At 49.7% G+C, this 15,620-nt stretch overlaps 2 protein-coding genes across 2 annotated transcripts in view; both read right to left on the reverse strand.

Annotated features, from left to right (window-relative positions):
• Positions 1 to 619: 619 nt before the first annotated feature.
• Positions 620 to 12,406, reverse strand: LOC306770111 (putative ATP-dependent RNA helicase ddx6). The gene is made up of 13 exons (XM_079258915.1): positions 12,273 to 12,406; positions 9,562 to 10,563; positions 9,389 to 9,493; positions 7,725 to 7,854; positions 7,394 to 7,540; positions 6,004 to 6,098; positions 5,810 to 5,932; positions 5,598 to 5,726; positions 4,013 to 4,129; positions 3,837 to 3,900; positions 1,513 to 1,614; positions 1,220 to 1,439; positions 620 to 748 (listed from the first exon to the last, which is right to left on the reverse strand). The coding sequence occupies exons 2-12, from the start codon at positions 9,802 to 9,804 to the stop codon at positions 1,225 to 1,227; spliced, it is 1,470 nt and encodes a 489-aa protein (XP_079115041.1). The 5' UTR covers positions 9,805 to 10,563; positions 12,273 to 12,406; the 3' UTR covers positions 620 to 748; positions 1,220 to 1,224.
• A 2,210-nt stretch (positions 12,407 to 14,616) lies between these two features.
• The window catches only part of lipea (lipase, hormone-sensitive a), a 28,082-nt gene continuing 27,078 nt past the window's right edge, over positions 14,617 to 15,620 (reverse strand). The window contains exon 11 of the mRNA XM_079258432.1: positions 14,617 to 14,983. Within this exon, the coding sequence (XP_079114558.1) occupies positions 14,738 to 14,983 (246 nt within the window). The 3' untranslated portion in view covers positions 14,617 to 14,737. The remainder of the gene's footprint in view (positions 14,984 to 15,620) is intronic.

Below are 15,620 nucleotides of genomic sequence, written 5' to 3' on the forward strand. Positions count from 1 at the left end.
GTGGGCTGCAGAGCTCAAAGTGGCAACTGGTACATTCACCGCCTGTAGTCTCGCCCAGTCCGGGCTAAAAAACAAGTTGTCCCACAGCTCGGAGACCTGCGGCCGTGGAGGTGAAGGAACAGAAAAAACAACCTGGTTGTTTCGCACCAACTTTAAACCATCTGTCCAGCAGCTGCAGCAGCCAACAGATTTACAACCCACCGTCTGTAGTCCGGTTGGAACCGCCGAGCCGCCGGCACGGAGCTGCTCGTCCGCCCGCTGGCTTCGTCCTCGTTATGTCCGGCGGTAAAACAGTCACACGGTATTTAAATAAAGCTGCCTTTGTTATTGCAACGTTCACATTCAGGATGGTTTTCAGGAGCCGTTTTTCAACTTGCATAAACGGTGTTTAGATGAAGCTGATGGGTTGTGTTTGTGCTCGTACTCTGCTGCTGCGCGACAGCCAATGGATGAGTGCACTCAGAGTCAGCAAGGCACTTAAGAGACGACAGCAGGGCGAGTGGACAGAACGACGGGACCCGGCCTCCTCCCGTCGCTGCAGCTGGTGGAGAAACGCCGGATTCCAGACTCTGGTCGCCGTTACGGTTGATGCAAAACAAGTTTGGTTAGGAAATAACGAGGCAGTGCTCAGAAAAAGCCGAGGAAAAAAAAGAAAAAAAAGACTCCGAAGCCGAGATGAGGATGAAGAGTTGCCTGAAGCTTGTGCACAAGCGCCGACGTCTGTGCAAAAGCCCGGTGTGCTGCGGCGCTGGAGGGGAGACAGAAAACACTCGTCAGGACACGACTCGCCGCCAAACACAGAAACTACGGCAAGAAAAACTTCATCCACATGAAAACAGTTCCTGTCCTGCAGTCGCGTCAGAGTTCTGCTTCACGTCAGGATGGATCAGCTGATCTCTGGACCGGGTGCAGGACTGGACCGGGTGCAGGACTGGACCGGGTGCAGGACTGGACCGGGTGCAGGACTGGACCGGGTGCAGGACTGGTGAATGGTTCTGCGTAGAAAGATGGCGGCGGCGCCACAGGTTGCTGCTTTCAGCCACGCGGCTACAGAAGCAGCAACACCAGCAGGCAGGGAAACCAGTATCCAGATCCATACCAGTGTCATGTGGTGACATGAAACCAGTTGGAGGTTTTTCCAGTGAGAAGCTGCTCCTAGAAACCGTTTTCATGCAGATGAACGTTTCCCGGCCGCCATTGAACACGCGTGTGTGTTTACCTGTTCTAGGTTGTGTCCTGCTGGCGGCCCGGCTTCTCCTCCACCTCCTCCACCTCACAGTCGCCGCCGGACGAGTGGAATTCGGCCACGTAGAGGCTTTTGTCGATGCTGCTGGGAATGGGCTTGATGTCCGTCACCAGCTGGTCTTCGATGGCCTTCAGGTTGAAGCGATCCTCCGAGGTGATCAGATTTATGGCCAATCCCAGGTGACCGAACCTCCCTGAGGACCAGAGCAGCCAATCAGCATTTCCAACCCACGTCGGACCACATGTCCAGCTCAGGCGAGAACAGACCTGATCGTCCAATACGATGGAGGTACGTCTCCGCATTCTTGGGGAAGTCGAAGTTAATGACGACGTTCACAGCCTGGATGTCGATTCCTCTGGTGAACAGATCTGTGGAAGACAGACCATCAGAGCAGCGAGGCGGACTCCACGCTATCAACACGGCATTAAAACTCAGAGTTCCTCACGGCCGAGCGGCGCCGCCAGCTTCTCAGGGAGAACAAAACCCGCATTCAGGCGTAACCGCAACCGTCCATCAGAAAAACTCTGCTGTTTCCAGCCTGAACGGCGTTTCCACACGTCCAGTTGCAACATAGGGCCGGATCGAACCAACATGACGACGCGCGATCCCGCCGGATCGAACCAACATGACGACGCGCGATCCCGCCGGATCGAACCAACATGACGACGCGCGATCCCGCCGGATCGAACCAACATGACGACGCGCGATCCCGCCGGATCGAACCAACATGACGACGCGCGATCCCGCCGGATCGAACCAACATGACGACGCGCGATCCCGCCGGATCGAACCAGCATGACGACGCGCGATCCCGCCGGATCGAACCAACATGACGACGCGCGATCCCGCCGGATCGAACCAACATGACGACGCGCGATCCCGCCGGATCGAACCAGCATGACGACGCGCGATCCCGCCGGATCGAACCAACATGACGACGCGCGATCCCGCCGGATCGAACCAGCATGACGACGCGCGATCCCGCCGGATCGAACCAGCATGACGACGCGCGATCCCGCCGGATCGAACCAACATGACGACGCGCGATCCCGCCGGATCGAACCAACATGACGACGCGCGATCCCGCCGGATCGAACCAACATGACGACGCGCGATCCCGCCGGATCGAACCAGCATGACGACGCGCGATCCCGCCGGATCGAACCAGCATGACGACGCGCGATCCCGCCGGATCGAACCAACATGACGACGCGCGATCCCGCCGGATCGAACCAACATGACGACGCGCGATCCCCCGGATCGAACCAACATGACGACGCGCGATCCCGCCGGATCGAACCAACATGACGACGCGCGATCCCGCCGGATCGAACCAACATGACGACGCGCGATCCCGCCGGATCGAACCAACATGACGACGCGCGATCCCGCCGGATCGAACCAACATGACGACGCGCGATCCCGCCGGATCGAACCAACATGACGACGCGCGATCCCGCCGGATCGAACCAACATGACGACGCGCGATCCCGCCGGATCGAACCAACATGACGACGCGCGATCCCGCCGGATCGAACCAACATGACGACGCGCGATCCCGCCGGATCGAACCAACATGACGACGCGCGATCCCGCCGGATCGAACCAACATGACGACGCGCGATCCCGCCGGATCGAACCAACATGACGACGCGCGATCCCGCCGGATCGAACCAACATGACGACGCGCGATCCCGCCGGATCGAACCAACATGACGACGCGCGATCCCGCCGGATCGAACCAACATGACGACGCGCGATCCCGCCGGATCGAACCAACATGACGACGCGCGATCCCGCCGGATCGAACCAACATGACGACGCGTGATCCCGCCGGATCGAACCAACATGACGACGCGCGATCCCGCCGGATCGAACCAACATGACGACGCGTGATCCCGCCGGATCGAACCAACATGACGACGCGCGATCCCGCCGGATCGAACCAACATGACGACGCGTGATCCCGCCGGATCGAACCAACATGACGACGCGTGATCCCGCCGGATCGAACCAACATGACGACGCGCGATCCCGCCGGATCGAACCAACATGACGACGCGTGATCCCGCCGGATCGAACCAACATGACGACGCGTGATCCCGCCGGACAGATGGAATAGAATGGAATCAGATTGTATCTCCCAGTTAGTAGAGAATCGATGCCGACACGCAGGTGAAACATGTTTTTATAAATCCGACGCCAATTTATGTAGAAAACGAGACTTTATGTGAAAATTCTTTCTAAAAATCATTTCTGTTTGTATAAATTCTCAACATGGAAACATGGATTTTTTTTCTCATGTGGTAAACATTTTATTGTGTTCATTAAAATAATCCACTTAATTCAGCAGATTTTTTTATTTATTTTTTTACATCCTGTTAACTATTTTTAACTTAAATAATGATTTTTTTAAATTCATTTAATTATTTTTATTTAGGAAGATAAATACGTATTTTAATTTAAAAAAAAAAAAAACATTTTCTGAGGCAAAACGTTTCATGAATATTGAAACAAGCAACATGATGAAAGAATTTACATAAAGCTCCACAACTGACCGCATGTTCCCAATGAAACCAGTACAACTCACCAGTACAGACCAGGTTCCTGCACAGACCGTTCCTGAAGTCGTGGAACACGCGGTTTCTGTACTCCTGCAAACACACACATGCAGGTTGAGCTGGAGCCTCCTCCTTCCAGACGTCTACCTGGCGGCGCGTCTCCTGCTTTCAGGAGGAGGAGGAAGAGGAGGAGGAGGAGACTCACCTGCATCATCTTAGCGTGGATGTAGAAGCAGGAGTAGCCCAGCTGGGTGATCTTCTTCGCCAGGAGCTCCACCCGCTGGGTGGAGTTACAGAAGATGATGGACTGGTTGATCTGCAGCTGGAGGGAGAGAGGAGAAACATGGAGGTTCATTCCTCCTGTCTCCTCCTGCAGGAGCACACAGGAGGAGTCTGCAGGAGGAGACAGACAGAGAGGAGTCTGCAGGAGGAGAGACAGAGAGGAGTCTGCAGGAGGAGAGACAGAGAGGAGTCTGCAGGAGGAGACAGACAGAGAGGAATCTGCAGGAGGAGACAGACAGAGAGGAGTCTGCAGGAGGAGACAGACAGAGAGGAGTCTGCAGGAGGAGACAGACAGAGAGGAGTCTGCAGGAGGAGACAGACAGAGAGGAGTCTGCAGGAGGAGACAGACAGAGAGGAGTCTGCAGGAGGAGACAGACAGAGAGGAGTCTGCAGGAGGAGACAGACAGAGAGGAGTCTGCAGGAGGAGACAGACAGAGAGGAGTCTGCAGGAGGAGACAGACAGAGAGGAGTCTGCAGGAGGAGACAGACAGAGAGGAGTCTGCAGGAGGAGACAGACAGAGAGGAGTCTGCAGGAGGAGACAGACAGAGAGGAGTCTGCAGGAGGAGACAGACAGAGAGGAGTCTGCAGGAGGAGACAGACAGAGAGGAGTCTGCAGGAGGAGACAGACAGAGAGGAGTCTGCAGGAGGAGACAGACAGAGAGGAGTCTGCAGGAGGAGACAGACAGAGAGGAGTCTGCAGGAGGAGACAGACAGAGAGGAGTCTGCAGGAGGAGACAGACAGAGAGGAGTCTGCAGGAGGAGACAGACAGAGAGGAGTCTGCAGGAGGAGACAGACAGAGAGGAGTCTGGAGGAGACAGACAGAGAGGAATCTGCAGGAGGAGACAGACAGAGAGGAGTCTGCAGGAGGAGACAGACAGAGAGGAGTCTGCAGGAGGAGACAGACAGAGAGGAGTCTGCAGGAGGAGACAGACAGAGAGGAGTCTGCAGGAGGAGACAGACAGAGAGGAATCTGCAGGAGGAGACAGACAGAGAGGAGTCTGCAGGAGGAGACAGACAGAGAGGAGTCTGCAGGAGGAGACAGACAGAGAGGAGTCTGCAGGAGGAGACAGACAGAGAGGAGTCTGCAGGAGGAGACAGACAGAGAGGAGTCTGCAGGAGGAGACAGACAGACAGAGAGGAGTCTGCAGGAGGAGACAGACAGAGAGGAGTCTGCAGGAGGAGACAGACAGAGAGGAGTCTGCAGGAGGAGACAGACAGAGAGGAGTCTGGAGGAGGAGACAGACAGAGAGGAGTCTGCAGGAGGAGACAGACAGAGAGGAGTCTGCAGGAGGAGACAGACAGAGAGGAATCTGCAGGAGGAGACAGACAGAGAGGAGTCTGCAGGAGGAGACAGACAGAGAGGAGTCTGCAGGAGGAGACAGACAGAGAGGAGTCTGCAGGAGGAGACAGACAGAGAGGAGTCTGGAGGAGACAGACAGAGAGGAGTCTGCAGGAGGAGGATGTGACATCATCGTGAGGAAACAGGAAGTGAAGATGGCGGCGTACCCTGGAGAAGAGCGTGTTGAGGCAGTGGACCTTCTGCCTCTCGGTGACGTAGGCGTAGAACTGCGTGATGCCCTTCAGAGTCAGCTCCTCCATCAGGTTGATCTCGTAGGGTTTCTGGAGGTGCTTGGCCTGCAGGAGGTCAGGCGGAGGCGTCAGCGGGCTGATGGCGGTGGGACGGGACGACCAGCTGGTCGGATCAGCTGTTTACTCACCATGAACTTCTGGACGCTGATGGGGAAGGTTGCGGAGTAGAGCAGGATCTGCCGGTTCTTCGCCAAGAAGCTGATGATGTCCTCGATGAGCACCACGAAGTCCTGAGAGAGGAGCTTATCGGCCTGCAGCAGAGCCAGCAGTTAGCACTATCAGCAGCGTTTCACCTGACCAAAGCGTGCCGCACGCCGTTTACCTCGTCCATCACCATCATCTGGACCCTGTCCACCTTGGCCACGCCCTTCTTTATCAAGTCCAGGATCCTGCCAGGCGTGGCGATGACCACGTGCACTGTCAGCAGGAGAAACAGCCTCTTTCATCATGAAGTTCAGCTCTTCATGTGGAAACCCTTCAGACAGACTTTAAACAGCAGAATCATCTGGAAACGTGTCGCCATGCGTGCTGCGGCGGCAGGATGAAGACACCCTAACCACACGCCTCATAGCTCAGGTGACCAGATCTTCTCACCAAACGTGGGACAATGTGAGATTCCACTCTGACACGACAAAGTTTTACAAAAATAAACTTTCTATTCTGCTCTCTTTACACATAAATCTGTGATTATAATGTGAGGAGAGCGTTTTTTTGTGCCGTTTCACGTCATATCCTCCGCCGTGTGACACGGAAAAACTACTTTGCCAAACCCTCTCAGTCTCCTGGAACACGTCTGACCAGGAAGATCTGCTTTCCCAAACTTCTTTTCTTCTTCGCTGCGCTCGTCTCCCTGTCCTCCATGATCAGTCGGTGGATTTATTTATTTATTTCCGTCAGTGGGTGCACCGGTGCATCCTCGATGCATTAAGTCCCGCCTCCTAGTTTGATTGACATGAGTGTAACTTTAATCAGGAGGCGGTGTGATGTGACAGCTGTCAAATATCTTGCCACACACAGTAAAAACCAGTTTTGTGTTTTGTTTAGGCTGGTCGTATCGATGCGGGACAGCGGCCCGTTTTGTGGGACGTGTGAAAAGAAATAGAAATGCGGGACGATCCCAGACAAAGCGTGACATCTGGCCACCCTACTCATAGCATGAACGCTCCGCAGGAACAATGTAGCCAAATATGACGCAGCGGATGATGATACGAGGCTAACGGTGTGTCAGAAGGAGACTGCATCACAACCGGCTGCTTCCATCCTTTAAAGGGACATTTTGCCTTGTTAACTGGATTTATGTGTGTTAGCGTTGGTGTGCTATGACCTCCCCTCATCAGTAGCTGGCAAACTGCCTACATTAGCCTAAAGCTAACGGTTTTCACCGGCTTTTCCATTGACATCATGTATACGTAGACGCTTTGTTGAGCGCGGGAATGCAACGCAGTCAGACATGTTTTCCTGCAACACGTTCCGGAACTTCCTGCCCTTCTCGTATCATTCCCGCCCAGCTGGGGAATCCCGTCCAGATGGAAACATCTGGAAATAAAAGCGGATCTAGTCTCATGTTCAGCGTTTCATCTCGACCCGAAACGCGACACAACCAGCTGGTCCAGAACCTTCAGAGAGGAGTGTCCATCCCATAATACCCGACGCGGAGCAGACCTGCAGCCGCTCCTGCAGACCGAGCAGCGGAGGCTAACGGCGCAGCTTACCCGTCTCGTCCAGGCGCATGATGTCGTCCCGCAGGTTGGTGCCTCCGGTGGTCGCCATGACCTTCACGCCTCCCAGGTGTTTGCTGATCTGGATGCAGATCTGACTCACCTGCAGCGCCAGCTCACGCGTGGGCACCATGACAACCGCTGCAGAACACACACACACACACACACACACACACACACACACACACACACACACACACACACACAGAGAGAGAGAGAGTCAGCCTGTTCCTGTCCGACACCTGGAATATCTGCCGGTACCGCCAACCCATACGGTACCAGAGAACCCGTTCGCTGCTTACAGATGGGTGGAGCAGCGTCTCACCCTGAATGTGATCCTTCTTCAGGTCGATCCTCTCCAGCAGAGGGATCAGGTAGGCTCCACTCTTCCCAGTTCCGTTCTTCGCCCGGGCCAGAATGTCCCGTCCGGACAGCGCGATGGGGATGCTCTCCTCCTGGAAGAGGAGCGACGTTATCTGCATGAGACCAGGAGCGCCGGAGACGCTTCATGGTGCCAGCTTCATGTTTAAACCATAGACTGTATATAAAAGATGGGCGGAGCCTCCGTGACGTCACCCGTAGGTTTCTGAAGAGCTGAATTGAAGCTCGGTGGGCGGTTCCTACCATCACCATCTTGGCAGGGGCATGAGTGTCGTCTCACCCGGAAAATACAAAAATGGTCAAAGAGGTGGAGCTGAGAGGGGGGCTGTGAGCGTCATGGTGGATGATTGACATCAAGCGAACTCTGAGCTTTCTGTAGCTAAGAGCTAACCGAGCTAACCGAGCTAACCCGGAGATAACAGGAGCTAACCAGCTAACAGAGGTAAGCGGGCTAAAGCTAAGTCACGTTGTTAACCGGCTAAAAACCGCGGTTGTTCTACGTTCTTCTGACTTGAAGTGGGAGATCGGGTACCTGTCAATCAAAAGGACACGCCCCTAAATATGCCGAATTTTATCATTAAATTACTTTTAAACGGGCGAGTTAGAAAAAAAATTCTCTCCCCCCACAGTTGTCATGAAGGTAAACCTGACCTATTAAACCTAAAATGGATTTTTGTACCAGGCTGTAAACGCGTTTATTCCTGCCGTGAACGCGTTTATTCCTGCCGTGAACGCGTTTATTCCTGCTGTGAACGCGTTTATTCCTGCCGTGAACGCGTTTATTCCTGCCGTGAACGCGTTTATTCCTGCCGTGAACGCGTTTATTCCCGCCGTGAACGCGTTTATTCCTGCCGTGAACGTGTTTATTCCTGCCGTGAACGTGTTTATTCCTGCCGTGAACGCGTTTATTCCTGCCGTGAACGTGTTTATTCCTGCCGTGAACGTGTTTATTCCTGCCGTGAACGCGTTTATTCCTGCCGTGAACGTGTTTATTCCTGCCGTGAACGTGTTTATTCCTGCCGTGAACGTGTTTATTCCTGCCGTGAACGCGTTTATTCCTGCCGTGAACGCGTTTATTCCTGCCGTGAACGCGTTTATTCCTGCCGTGAACGCGTTTATTCCCGCCGTGAACGCGTTTATTCCTGCCGTGAACGCGTTTATTCCTGCCGTGAACGTGTTTATTCCTGCCGTGAACGCGTTTATTCCTGCCGTGAACGCGTTTATTCCTGCCGTGAACGTGTTTATTCCTGCCGTAAAGTTGGTCTTTTTAACATGGGAGTCTCGGGATGGAACACATTCAAGGCGTCACATCTATCACAGCGGCTGATTGGCTGCCCACTGGTTTGCTGTGGAAACGCAGCGGATCAGGCCTTTTCTGAACCAAACAGTCCCATCAGACCTGGACCCGTGCCTGGAAACGGAACTTGCTGGTTACAGTAATAAATCATCTTCTTGACTTTAATGCTTTCTAATCGGATTATTGTTTCATTTCGGTTGACAAAATATCAACGCCGGAACCTCGGTTCTTCCTCTCCGAGGCGAACTCGCCAACCACAGCATGTGTGTGTGTGTGTGTTTCTCCGTCTGCTGCGTGGAGGGAAAACACACCTGGATAGGCGACGGCTTCTCCCAGCCCATCTCGAAGATGCCCATCAGGAGCTCCCTTTTCAGACAGTAATCCTCAAACTCGTTGCCCTTCGTGGCGGTGACATCCTGCCGTGGACAAACATCGGTTAGAGACGGCAGGAAGCTGCGACATGATTGGCTGAGACGGGACTCACTGTGGTTTTGACCCGGTTGTCTTTGGGAGGCAGCTGGAGACTTTTTTTCCAGTCGTCTCCGAACTTGATGCCTCCCCCGTCCTGAGGGGCGGAGCCGGCTTTCTGAGGAGCAGCCGAGCTTTTCCCCGGAGCGGCGGGCGCCGGCTGGATGGCGGCGGGTTTGCTCTGTCCCCGGAGCTGCCCGTTCTGCTTGTTCAGTCCCATCACGACCGGGCCCACGTTTTCTGTCCTGGCGGTCGCCATGTTTCCTCAACGCCTGCTTTTTTCCTTACAAACAGACTCGATTTCTGCCACTTGGGTTTGTTTTTTAAATTCTCTAAGTAAAAAAAAAAGTTCAATAAAGCATCAAACAATATTCTGCGTTGTGTTTTCCGTCCAGAGCTTTGCGACAGAAGCGGCGGGGGGGGTATTTACATATAGACACGTACATGCAGCTCGCTCCCCTTCAGGAGAGACGGACGCACAAACACTACTTCTGTACAAAAACAATCTTCAAAAAGAAGAGAAATCTGCATCCGACTGCAGGACCTTCTCGTCCACCGTATAGAAAATTATACGTGAACGAGCGTCAGAGCGGTCCGGGAATGGAACCGCTGAGGCAATCTGCACGTGGGGAGTCGCTTCGCCGATGTGATCTCAGCTCGACGCCGTTTCTAAACTCTTCAGCAGGTCTCGTTCCCACCTGGAGTCCATCACAGCTGCTGAGGATCCTCCTGCTGAAAAAATCACGTCCAGATCTGAACAAGCTCCTCAGGAATCATGTAGTCTGAGAAGCGCTTTATTTCCACTGTGGGAGTGAATGTCGCTCCATGCGTGTGTGTGTGTGTGTGTGTGGACGGGGGGGCTTATTTAGTCCAAAGCCGAGAAGCTTTCCAGCCCCGCCGAGTCTTCAGGGTTTCCTCTGTGTGCCCGGCGCTCCAGCTTGGTTCCCGCCACGCCGTTCGGTCTGACCAACACGCCGCCTCCGGAAATCCAATCCAGGCCGACGACTCAAACCTCCACCTGGAAGAAACCAAACAAAAGAAATGAAACCTGGAGGAGCAGTTTGACGAGCTGCTGCGACGTTTACATCTGGAACATTAACGTTCAACGGCTCGATGAAGCGAGACCTTTCAGGCGACGCCAGACATCAGAGCTACGGCAGCCAATCTGTGTCGACCACGGAGGACCAGAAAAGCTGCACTGGAAGCGTTTCTGTCAGATCTATCCATCCAGCGGCCGTGTTGTATCGTCACATTCCAGCTGCTGGGCGTGCCATGATGCCCTCTAGCCGCTGCGGCGCTACAGAGGTAAAATAACGTCTTTCTCTGGTCGTGTGTCCTTCAGCTACCTGAATAATTGTGACTTCACTTTGAAAATAATTCAGATTTGAATCTGGGATTTCTTCTAGTTGCTCCTTTTTTTACAACCTGAACCCCCCACTTTGTTTTAGAGTATTTACTTTCCAGATGCCAGTTTTTCACGTCACAAATGTCTGACAGAGGTGGGAATTCCTGGTCCAGAAAGTAAAAGTCCTGCCATGTTTCTGGATCAACCTGTTAATTTAGAACAGATGTTTTTACTAACAGGCTCGTTTACCTGGTAAATAAACTCATCAGCTGGTTTGGTGACTGGTCGGAACAGGACTTTTACTTTCTGGACCAGGAATTCCCACCTCTGCTGACAACATAAACAGGAAACAAGATTTAGATATTAATGATTTAAGCTTTAATTTCTGTAAATTAGCTGGAAAACGGTCGTTGGTTCCGCGTTTTGTTGATTAAAATAATTCTGCAGGCTAATATTAATAAACTACTTGATTAAGATCGCTCCATGTACACAACAGAAACCTGCATCAGTTTTCTGGTTTTTCTTTCGGCTTTGAAACTTCTGAACAAGACGAGTTGATTTATACAGAACCTTTCATTACAAGACAATTCAGTGTTTTACATGAAACATTTAAATCATTACAGAAAAAAGCATAAAAGAAAAAACAAAATCAAATTATATGAAAATAATTAAAAGCAGAATGAATTAAAAGTTACTGTGCAGATGTCATCAGAACAGAAATGTTTTTAACCTGGATTTAAAAGTTTCTACATGTGGTGAAAGTTTCATCTCAGAAACAGACCTGAACCGGGTCTGGTTTAGTCCAGGTAGACCTGAACCGGGTCTGGTTTAGTCCAGGTAGACCTGACAGGATTAAACTCCAACCAGCAGCCAGTTTAAGCTGCGAAAGTCTCAGAACAACTCCTGGTTTTTCACCGCCAACTGTTAGCATCTAGAAGCCGAGCTCGGTTCCATCTTTTCATGGTTTTCAGATCGTTTCCACACATCCGGGTCAAGTAGATCAAGTTGCAGGTTTTTATTTGTGTGTTTAAAACTTTGCGGCTGCGTGTCAGGGAAACATTAGCACGCCAGGTTAACTGGGTTAGCTACAACATTAGCACGCTAGGCTAACTGGGTTAGCCGGAAAAGCTACAGTTTACCGCTAAAATCTCGTTTAAAAAGTGTGTAAGTCAGGAGATGCGTGTAAAGTATCGATGACAGCGAGAGATTTACGCCATATTCGTGGTATTTGTGTCGTTATTGATGAACATATTAAGCTATTTAGCATCGAGGCTAGTTTAGCACAAACAACTCCACATGCTAACGTTAGCCTTGTGCTAATCCCTCCGCGACTCGGGTGAATTTAATAGACATTTTACTCTTCAAAGTAACAGGAAACATACCTTAATTTTATCTGTACTTTAGGAGCGATGCTCTGTGTTTGGTGGATTAACAAAAGCCTTTAATTTGCCCGAACTTTCTTGAAATAATTCTCCTCTATTGTGTTTCTTCTTCCTTTAAATCAACATGGTCGCCTTCTTCTTCTTCGTCTCCTTTTACTCGCTGCCTTCATTGTTTATATGTTGTCTAACGACGCTGCTGCCCCCCAGTGGTCAATCCTCGTTATGGTTCATGTGTGAAAGCAGCTTCGGAAGAAGAAAATCAGTTTTGTTTCCAAATTGTGTTTTTCCGAAGACAAAAAAGAGGTTATACTTTGTTATTATGGTTAAAACTCCACAATTTTCTTTTTCAACTGCATTGTGCCAACAAAAGGGCGAAATAAATAAATAAAAATGATGAGATTGTAATTGGAGCTAACAACTGAACCAGCTTTATGTAGGATGTGTCTGAGGAAATGACCAAGTTTTCTGAGAAAAGGGTCAAGTAGTTTACATGTGCATTGTGACCAAGATTCACATGTAAACTGATATTTGTCCAGATTTCTGGTAACCCTCCATCATGTGGGATATGTTGTGGTATCTGAGCCGACAGCTGAGCGAGGAGATTAAAAGTGCAAGCTGCTGCTGCAGAGTCACAAAGTTTAAACCACAATGATTTAACCTCCACCTGTTTCTCCGTTTAATGTCACAAGAATTAGAACTCAGAAAAGTATTTGTTTTACTTGCTTTGTTTATTTTATTTCTTTTTTTTAGATTTTTTAAATATATTTTTCTGAGTTGTTTTTTTTATTTTATTCTTCTTCCAGTTTTTTTTTTTGTGTGTGTTTTTTTTTTTTTTTTTTTTTTTTTTTTTTTTTGCTTTCCCCCAATTTTTTCCCGTTTTCAATAATCTTTTGTGGTATTATTAGTCCTCCAAAGTGAAGCACTTTGTCTTGTAATTGAGATGTGATTTATAAATTGAATTTCCCTTTAAGGATTAATAAAATATTTTTCATTTCATTTCATAAAGTTGCTTTGTTTTGGTTTTTGAGCTCGTATTTTTCCTTTGGCACTGAAAGACCCCGGGACACACCTGCTAAACTCGGTAAGTGTAAAAACATATTTTAGGGGTAGAAGTGATGAACTGTGGGGTTTTTCTTGGATTTACTGTTGTGTTCAGGTACTTCCTGTTAGCTGGTTTTATCTGCTCATGTTCTTCACTTGCTCGTTTCGTCTTTTCCTTGCTGCTTATTTCCACCTTAATTTCCATGAAAGCTTTAATATCCAGCGTCTTTCAGCCTCCTGCTTCTCTCAGCGTCTACAACCTTTTTCTTGCATCATCATGCAGCTGGAAAGCAGGTTTCATCATGATGGAACAATCAGCACAGATGGAGCAAAGCCTCAACATGAGTCCTACTGATCCGTCTGACAACAGACGGGTGTCTGGAGAGGAAACATCAACATTTCAGCTCCTTTTCTCCCTTCCAGTGAAACCAGTGGCTTTTACACGTGACTGATCAATCAGCTTTGCATCCACATAGAACGTTTTCCTGCAGAATAATCAACACAGCTCAACGTTTATAAGTCATCATATTTATAATGAATCTTAATTTTTCATTGATTTAGTATTTTTAATAATTTATGTTTAATTAACTTAAATTTGTTTTATTTACTTTAATTTACTAATTTATATTAATTTAAAAAAAAAAAGAAGCTAATTTTGGATTTTATTTATTTCATTAATTTGTTTTTATTTGAAAATTTTTTGAATATCATGTATGTATTTTTACATTATCTAATTTTCACGTAATATTTAATTGTATTGTTTTCGATTATAGTCTTTTTTTTATTGTGTTTATTTTTGTTGAAATAAGATTTATTAATGTGGAGGGAAATTCTGTAACAGGTTGCTCAACGTCTTAAAACCATTGCTCAATAAATAAAAAAATGAATTAAGGCAAATCTTTTTACTTAAAATAAATTAAACGTAAATTAGAAAATAAAGAATAATCAATAAATAAAAATAAAAATGAAAATAAAATAGAAAGACAAGAGTCATTAAAAGTAATTTATGTACATTTCATCTTTATTCTGGCTTATAGTTTAAAACAGTCTGTCACCAGTTTACTCCCACACACACACACACACACACACACACACACACACACACACACACACACACACACAGAGTTGGTGTTTGATGCAAGTTTTGAGACGGCGACACCCTGCGGCATCCTGGAGCGAAGCCTCGGTAATAAACTGTAAACAAACTGGTTTTTAATAAATATAACGATGACGACACACTGGTGAGTTTCTGGGACCTGCTTCCTGTTCTGATCCAGTTCTCATCAGGTCTCCCGGTTCAGACCAGTTTCTGATCAGGTCTCTGCTGGGATCCAGTCACGCTGAACTGGGGAATTGTCCTCAGAACCGGTTTCCCTCCAGCTGGCGTCCGGTCCCCGTCTCACGGTAGAACCGACCACCCAGACTCAGACGGACGACCCAGAGCTCTGGAACGTCTCCTGCAGCGCCGAGGTGTTTTCCGGCTGTAGGATCTCCCTGATTCGAGCAACGCAGACGTTGGCGGCGGACTCCGTCTCCTTGCAGATCTGAGACAGGCTGAGGAAGCCGTGAGGGAGGTCCTCCACCACCGTCAGGCTCACCGGCTGGCCCATCGCTCGCAGTTTCTTGGCAAACATCACCGAGTCGTCGAGCAGAGCGTCCAGAGCCGAAGCCTGGGGGGACAGAACGCTGGTTCATACTGGAAACCAGTGGACAGAACGCTGGTTCATACTGGAAACCAGTGGACAGAACGCTGGTTCATACTGGAAACCAGTGGACAGAACGCTGGTTCATACTGGAAACCAGTGGACAGAACGCTGGTTCATACTGGAAACCAGTGGACACAACGCTGGTTCATACTGGAAACCAGTGGACACAACGCTGGTTCATACTGGAAACCAGTGGACACAACGCTGGTTCATACTGGAAACCAGTGGACACAACGCTGGTTCATACTGGAAACCAGTGGACAGAACGCTGGTTCATACTGGAAACCAGTGGAGAGAACGCTGGTTCATACTGGAAACCAGGGGACAGAACGCTGGTTCATACTGGAAACCAGTGGACAGAACGCTGGTTCATACTGGAAACCAGTGGACAGAACGCTGGTTCATACTGGAAACCAGTGGACAGAACGCTGGTTCATACTGGAAACCAGTGGACAGAACGCTGGTTCATACTGGAAACCAGTGGAGAGAACGCTGGTTCATACTGGAAACCAGTGGACAGAACGCTGGTTCATACTGGAAACCAGTGGACAGAACGCTGGTTCATACTGGAAACCAGTGGAGAGAACGCTGGTTCATACTG

Source organism: Telmatherina bonti (assembly GCF_933228915.1).
Source record: "Telmatherina bonti genome assembly, chromosome: 19".
NCBI classification, from domain to species: Eukaryota; Metazoa; Chordata; class Actinopteri; order Atheriniformes; family Telmatherinidae; genus Telmatherina; species Telmatherina bonti.